Genomic DNA, 8,857 nt, shown 5'->3' with positions numbered 1-8,857 from the left:
GAGATATTAATATATGAAACATTTTATCAACATGCAAAAAGTCAAAAACAACTCTCTCAACTACAGATTTTTCCTCCACTTTTGTAATACTCAACATCATTTGCATTGAGTTGAATGTAAATATATCAAAACCTAATAATATATAGAATAAAACTAATTAAGTTGATCTAATTAATATCATACCCATTTAACAATACTTTTTTTTATTTAACTATAAATCTGTCCTTCTAAAAAAGAATACAAATATATATTTAATTCAATTTTTGTATTTTTCATTGAATTTATCTTGATTCTTATTAGAATTTAATACAAAATTATCTTTAATATTTTTCTTTAATTTAATGCATTGTTACATTTCATAAATTCTAAAAATTATATAAACCCATTTACTTGTATTAATTTTTTTTAATTATAAAATCATCACTTTATTTTATGTTTTTTTTAAAATATTATATAGAAAATACTGTGCATCATTTTAAATATTTATATAAAAAAATCTTTATACTGTCAGTGCATTGCATGTTATTTAATTTTTTTTCTTTGTTTACAAATTCTTTAAAACAAGAAACATTATAAGTAAAGTGACAATTTTATAATTAAAAAAATAAAATTAGAAAATGGAAATAAAAAATCGTAAACAAAATTACACATACCATAATTTGTTTTTGTGCTGCACATACCACAAACTTTTGCACGTGCATATATATATATGAAAAATAAAAATTATATTTATATATATATATATATATATATATATATATATATATATATATATTACAAATTCTTTTGCACGTGCATTTATATATATGAAAAATAAAAATTATAATTTTAAAAATTAAAAAAGAAATATGTAAATAGGAATTGCTACCAATTGCGTGGCTAGGAGTACTTATCTCGTATCTGAACCGTCCTATATATAAACTTGACCCAGTTTTGGTTCCTATTTCATTTCTTTGCTCTCACGTTTTTCGTTTATTCCTTCTTTCATCCATTCTACTTTCTTTTCCTCTCGCTAGTGTTTAGGTATTTTCATTATTCTTTTTCAATTTATTGTTTTGATCTCTCTAATTCACACGCTCTTTTTATTTGATCTCTGCTTCGTGGGTTTCTTGCATTCATTACGCGTTATGCGTAAGCAAGTTCGTAACTTTAACCCTTGCTTTTTGTGAACGAGAATTTTCTTTCATACCCAGATGTTAATTTTTATGTGGGGTGTGTTATTAGTTCTTTGTTAATCTTACGGTGCATTTGCGGATTTTAGGATTGTTCTTTTGTATTTGCACCTTGTTTGCATGATCATAACGTCTTTCATTCTTTTGATGGTTTTTTTTTTAATCTTTTTTCCATTTTTATGAAATTGGGGTTTAATTTATTTGGGATTGTTTTCATGGTTATGCAATTTATATTTGGGGCTTTATTCTCTTCGTTTCTTTAGAGTTTAGGTGAAGAAGATGGCTGGTGAATCATGCCTTCTTTTTGGTCCAATTGCTTGGTTTCTAAAACTTAAGTCATTATTTCTTGCAGACTTCAAATACATATATGATCCCATTTGAGTTTATAGTAATAGTATAAAGTAATGAACCATTTCGAGATTGAATGCACTTGAACAAAATTGATGTAGTAACTTGTGAGGGAATCGGATAATGCATATTCTTTGATATTTTGGGTCTATACTGATTATATACAAGGAGAGTGGATTATTGTAATTATTGGACTTAACATGTGAGAATGTATTTGATACATTCTAGTTATAAAGATCTATGGTTCTTTTCTTTGTTTGTATGGTCTGTACATGCGTGTCCCCTGTTTCTTTTATTTGTATGTATGTTATGTATGCATGGGTGTATACATTCTAAGAACATTCATTCATTAGACTAATCTTAATTTGGTCACTGGAACATTATTGCTAGCTGTGTTTTGGTTAATGATTATGCACGCAGAATGACCCAGATCTCATAATTTCCCCACCTCCTTCCTGGCCCATTCCTTTATTGACCATATAACTATTGATGATGGTGAAATAAGAAATTTTTGTTTTTTGGGATGTCAAATGTGCTGTGGAAAGGTATGACTGGGGCATTTTGTAAGTTTAATAGCTATTATTAGAGAATGGAGATATAAATCAATTATGAGCCTTCAGCCTAAAGCATAAGCTTTTAGAAGAGTTTAACCTTGACAACATGGGTTTTCTCAATTGATTCTGTCATTTTATTACTGATGAGAAAGACATTTATTCAATTAATAGGAGGAAATCTTGACAAAATATTTTATTGCCTAGCAAGGTATTGATGGTAAATATGGTATAATAAGTTATATAAATTTGAATGGATGGTGTGAAGAGCTTAATTTTGTGTAGTTTATTTTGAAACCACAGGATCTTTTGGTCCCATAATGGGATAAGTAGGTTTCTAAATGTGTATGCCTTTGTTTCATAAAAGACTTACGTTGCAAAGTTGCTGTTTATTCTGTTCTGGTTCATATTTTCTTGGACTGAGAACTGGTAGTGAGCATAATATAGACAACAATAGCATCATGAGAAATGTCAATTGTTCCATCTCATCTCTGACTTGAAATATATTTAATTTCTCTTGCAGTGCTAGGTGATTGATTAACTTAGAAGGACTTTGTGTGTTACAAGAAAACAAGGGCAAGTTTCATGTCTGAATTTGACACGAACATCCCAACTGCTTTTGGTGGGTGTTAAATATCTCAGTTCATACTGTTTTTTAAGGCATAAAGAAATTCAATTAGGCCGAAACCAGAAATTCAACAAATTATCATTGGCTTGATTTCTGATGTGGTTTGACAATTGAATAGATCCCTTTGCTGAGGCAAATGCTGAGGACTCAGGTGCCGGGACAAAAGAGTATGTTCATGTTCGTGTACAACAGCGCAACGGAAGGAAAAGCCTAACAACTGTTCAAGGATTAAAGAAAGAGTATAGCTATAGCAAGATACTCAAGGACCTGAAGAAAGAATTCTGCTGTAATGGTACTGTTGTCCAAGACCCTGAGTTGGGCCAGGTTTGTCTGTTCTCTTCTTCACAAATAATGCATAATGTAATTATTTTATTTTGTAATTGTAGGAGCCTGAAATAACTATAACATGCTATTGTTATTTGTCATCCGGTGGACATTTTATTTTATGTGATTTTCAACAAATATTGTCAATGAAAGCCTAAACATCAAATTTTGTATGCATGCAGGTCATACAACTTCAGGGAGATCAAAGAAAGAATGTTTCTACTTTCCTTGTGCAGGTGAACATTCTGACAACTTTATTATAATGTGGCTCTTGTTCTTTACTATAAAACAGTGTTGTAATTTCTAAATTCCTCTGGTGATGTTACAAACAGGCTGGCATAGTAAAGAAGGAACACATCAAGCTTCATGGTTTTTAAGGCCTAGCCAACAGTGGCAATTTAGCTTCATGCTACATACATATAACCAACAGCAGTAGCAGTAGCAGCAGCAGCTTATAAATCTGAATTCAAGCAATTATCAGTCACAGCAACGTCTGTTATATTGTAGTTAAAGAGTCATATATAATCTGCTGTGGTACTGTTTACCTATTCTGGATAGTTACTACTTGATTATATGGTAAGGATAATATGTCTGCTTCTAAGATAACTGTGTTGAATAAATTTGTTATTATTCTTTCATGTGCAAGTGACTTACCCTATTTTGGTTGCTTTTTAATTTGGGCCTTTCACTTGCCAAATGTTACAACTGCTGTCGGAACTTGAGATTTATTTATAGGAGAATTTGAGATAGACACCAACCTAACCCCTGCTTGCTACAGTAGACAGAAAATGAGAGCAGAGTGAAACAAAAAGTTAATTTTTAGTTATAGAAGGTTATTTCTATCTTTTGTTCTTTCAACTAAATAAAAAATATCATTAGTTGTATATTTTACTTTATTTTAGTCTATACATGTCATTAGTTATTTAATTTGATGGACAAAGTTTAGATACATTTTATTCTGACAATTTAAAGTAAATAATCTAAATGAGAAGTATATAAAATATTTCAACTCAAGGATATTTTGTTTTTTTTTTTAACTCAAACTAACTCATTTTCTTTTCAAATTGGAAAAAAAATCATTTTTAACACGAGACTCACGAAATTTCCCTTTCCTTCTATATTTATACGTCAATCAAGCAAAAAGAAATCACTTTTTTTTCCCTTTTATATTCCAGACATATCATATACTAGTACTCCCTGCATTAAATATGATGATTGCCTATATTTTTTTCGTTAAATATCTTGTCGGAACTGTGTGGTCGATTCAGATAAGATGATATCAGAAATATGCACCCCTTGCATTAATTTTATTCACTGAACGGACATGGTTTTTTTCCAAATGATTTTTTCTTTTTTCTTTTGACTATCCAAATGATTATTTTTTTCTTCTGAAAGTTGAGACTGTGTATATCTTTCAACAATTATGTAATATTTTAATTAAGAGATGTGATACATGTAAAATAATTTATACAATATAATCTGTATAACATATAATAGATAATGTGTAGGAGAACGATAAACACAAAAATATATTATTATATAATTATCATATAAATTGTTGTACAAATAATTTTTTTCTTAAATTTAAAATAAGTGCGAATATTTTTTAAAAAATCAAAATATATTTTTATTACTTGTTAAAGAGTCATTTATAATTTTATTTGTCAAAGTTTTTATTATTATTACTATTATTGACAATGAAATAATGATATATTTAGAGAAAGTCTTTTGTTTTTGTTATTCTTTTCTACTTTTTTATTCAATTAGAAAAGCATAAGAAAAATTTATATAATTTAGAAATCCATATATTTCTCACTATTTTATTTCCATCTTCATATTTTATACTTTCTCTCTTTCTATTTATTTTCAAATCAAACAAAAGTGTAATACCGGCGAATCATTTAAATGTCCTTTGCCATAAGTCATTGCTTATTATAATATTATTATTATAATTTTTTTATTGAATCAGAGATCATGAATGTTCTTTAACCCATTGAGTGAAAGATTAATTTTACTCGCAATGTGTAATTATTGTTGACTCAAGAAAATTTTACATTCAGGAAGAATTAAACACTTATTATCTTGCTAAATAAATGATTCTCTCTCATGTAAACACAAGAATTCTTACACCACTCTACTATGTCAATCCTATGGGTTTACCATAATATTATTTGTTACAATTTTTTAATTCTAGCATTATTTCCACTTTTATGCTATGTGTCACCATGGTAAACTTATAAGCTAACTTGAAGTTTTATAATTAACTAGAAGCTACTACCTCCCTATTTATAAGACATGGTCAATTATTTTTTTGTCCTTTATTATAAGACTTCATTTCATCCCTCTTGTGTATTAATTATTTTTTGACTAAAATACTCTTGAATTATTTCTCTCTCTCTTATGAAGAATGAAGAAAATGAATAGGTTCCCAATAAAGTTAAGGATAAATTTGAAAAATATTATAAATTTAATGCTAATAACTAAGTTAATTAACTTTCTTAATAAATGTAAATTAATCAACTATGTCTAATAATTAGGGACACAAAGAGTATGAGCTAGGAGCTCAAAACTAGAAGCTAGTTGATTAAATTAAAAGTGTTTGATAAAACTAACGGATAAATGTCAAATGATGCAAAAGGGCACATTTAATATTTTTAAATTTGAATTTATTTCTAATACTTATATTATTAAAAGTAGGATAATAATTTTTAAATTTTGTATTATAAGAAAATGGTAAAGATTTGATGATTTTAGTCATATTGTTTAAACTCAATTTTCTTAATTTTTTTTCCAAAAAAAGTAAAATTAAATGAAACAAAATTTATCAGAAATTATATTGTTGAAAATCATTTTTTTAAAATTTAAATACTATATTAATAATATCATTTTAAAACAAAAAAATAAAAATTTTTTTCTTTATAATTTTCTTAAATGACTATTTTTCTATTTATACAAGAATAACTTGGATGCATATGTCTCTCACTTGCATAATTATAAAACATGATACAAATAAAATATTTTGTTTAAAATTAATCATATATATTTGAAATTCCATTTAAATTAGGTCATATAATTAAAAAAATTCAGCAAATAATCGTAAAGTTGATATGATTCAAACATATAAAGTTGACTATTGACGAGTTGATGGTCGTGCACATGTACGAATGATAAATTAGATAAGAAAAGTTTTTCAAAGAATAAAAAAAAAGATATAAGATGATTTTTAAATTAAATAAAATGGTAAAATAAAATTTCAAATAAAATTGTAATGATAAAATTGAGAACAAAAAAAGCTAGTAACTTTTAAGATAGTTTATTTTTCATAAGCTACTTCGACTATATTTGGTAAAACTAGTTGAAAGCTTATAAGCCATAAGTTAAGTGCTGAAAAGTTGAAAGCTAATTGTTTTAATTGAAAGTATCAGATAAGATCAATTGATAAATATCAAATGACATAAATGACATTTTTTAATATTTTAATTTAATTTCTAATAACTTATGATCTTAAAAAGTAGGTTAATAATCTTTGCTTATAGTTTATTTTCCTTTATATCCATTCAATTTCTTTATATTAATTAATTTTAAACAAGTTATTTTATTTTTTATTTTAATTTGAGACAACATTAATGATTATTTTTTTAATTTTTTTAACTCTACCTAATTCTTAAATATTTTATATGCCTATTATAAATGAAGTAATTGTTAAAAAAAGAGAAAGACTATTGTAAAAATAACTTTAGTAAACATGGGTTTAACTTAGTTAAATAAATAATATGTGAGTTGTTATAAACTCTATAATACTTTGAGTAGGAGTCTTGGATAAAAAAAAATAAGAAACAGAATCTTAATTCAGTAAATAAAATATTTTCAAACCGGCCTTAAATAATGTTCGTAAAAAAAAAATAGCACTGAAATCTTTTGCAATAGTTAATAAATAAATAAAATTTGAAACACATGTTAAAAATATATTAATAAAAGAGAAAATTATACTCGCATATGCATTCCTAGGATTTTTTTAAAATGATGTATAATATCACTTTTTTTCTATTTCTACACTAACTCTCTTAGTGTTTGAAAATATTATATTGTAATCATTTTAATGTTTGAAAACATTACACACATTTCCTTATATATTACATTAACACTCATAGAAATTTTTTTGTAAACATTAGACGAGGATGTATACTGTGTTTAATTCGAGAAGTCTCAAAATGTCGTCTTAGTATAATTTGTTCTTAATAATATTAAATGTTATTTTTTTATAAAATACTTTTTTTCTTAATCATTCTACTACTTTTTTAATCTTAAAGTATTTTTAACGAAGAGTCAAGGAGTAATATTTTGAGATAAAATTCATTTAAGATGTTGGACTTTTTTCAACAAATGACAAATACATAGATCCATTGATCATATCTCTAATCATATATACTTAACATTGTGTATGGAAGGAATGAATGTGATAAGATGAAAATGGAAGAACACTCAAATGAGATAAAAGTTGATAGCTTAAAAATATATATCACAAGAAAATGGTTGAATTGTTATTTTAGAAATTTTTTAAAGCCATTTCCTACCAAACAAAGTTTTCGTCTAAAAGAAAAACTTTGTAAAACATATAATCGAATTTCAAAATCACAATCAGACAATGAAAAATAATTTTGTTAAGCAAAAGATATTTTCAAATGCTTAAAAATAAATTCACACCCTAGGCCAGTTAAAGCAAAAATAAAGCAAATAAAGATCAAACATAAGGAGTTATACTGGTTTGCCTATATCACTGAAACTACGTTCAATTCTTGGCAAACCACTAATATGTCACGACCACTTCTAATTCTACAAAACAAGCTATACCCCAAGCTTGATCAACAACCAATATTATTTGTTTATACCAAGCCACCGTTGCCTATTGGCTCCAAACAAATCAAATGAGATTTGTTAGTTGTGTTTGCACAATGACTAAATCTATGATCATCTTAAAGACAGATTTACAATCAACAATTAGTCTTTGTTCTCTCAATATATTCAACGTGTTTTGAGATTTTTTTTTCTAACTTTACAAAAATACACATAATGCTTTTTTACAGAAAGAATAATGAATGTTTTCACACAAAAGTTGTTGTCCATATCTTCAAAGCTTCTAGTATTATAAGCATCATCTTCAAGTGTCCATTGTCTCACAACGAGTGAAACTCTTTGTTTGATGAATGTGATCATTGGAACATTTATTACTTGCATTAAATACATGTCCTTTCTTCATGTAGAGAGTCCACTTTTTGCCATTGGCATTCCAAATACTAGAGTAAGAAATCACTTCCTTTTTCATCAAAGTAGGCCTGTGCAGACAAGGCAGACCTGTGCAAAACAGAACTCTTCTTTTGATGATAATTGAAGAATTTCATATCTTGACTTCATTTATTCTTTATAAGATTTGATAGATCCTAGGAGAATATTTTTACAAAACAAATCTTAGACATAGAATATTAAATAAAGTCTTAAATGTCATCTTTAATGTCGTATCAGATTATACTTCTATTTGGCTATCGTTTGAAATATCAGGCACAGATTTCATGAGACATGTTTTGATAGCGCATAAGACTCAACTTTTAACTATTTGTTTACATATAATCAAAATAATTAAGAAACATGATTCGTCTTAAGATATAAATATCTTTTGACTTAATAAATAACTTTTATTATTTGGATTGAGTGAAACAAATATCAATGAAAGTGGTAAAAAACTTGCGTGGGACTCACTTAAGAAACTTTCACCTAAAAAATGATGTGAAAGCCGATGTAATGAACAATAAAACATGAGTATACAAATTGTTCTAATA

At 26.6% G+C, this 8,857-nt stretch overlaps 1 protein-coding gene across 2 annotated transcripts; it reads left to right on the top strand.

The window, feature by feature from the left end:
• Window positions 1-915: 915 nt before the first annotated feature.
• LOC114378321 (protein translation factor SUI1 homolog) lies at window positions 916-3,698 on the top strand. 2 transcript variants are annotated; one of them, XM_028336892.1, is made up of 5 exons: window positions 916-1,023; window positions 2,595-2,693; window positions 2,818-3,023; window positions 3,206-3,259; window positions 3,356-3,696. In XM_028336892.1, the coding sequence occupies exons 2-5, from the start codon at window positions 2,657-2,659 to the stop codon at window positions 3,398-3,400; spliced, it is 342 nt and encodes a 113-aa protein (XP_028192693.1). In that variant the 5' UTR covers window positions 916-1,023; window positions 2,595-2,656; the 3' UTR covers window positions 3,401-3,696. The 2 variants fall into 2 exon arrangements, with proteins under 2 accessions (XP_028192693.1, XP_028192694.1); XM_028336893.1 differs by lacking the exon at window positions 916-1,023 and adding an exon at window positions 1,049-1,139 and having other exon boundaries at window positions 3,356-3,698.
• Window positions 3,699-8,857: the final 5,159 nt, after the last annotated feature.

Source organism: Glycine soja, chromosome 12 (assembly GCF_004193775.1).
Source record: "Glycine soja cultivar W05 chromosome 12, ASM419377v2, whole genome shotgun sequence".
Taxonomy (NCBI): Eukaryota; Viridiplantae; Streptophyta; class Magnoliopsida; order Fabales; family Fabaceae; genus Glycine; species Glycine soja.
This window is presented reverse-complemented; position numbering and strand designations above follow the sequence as displayed.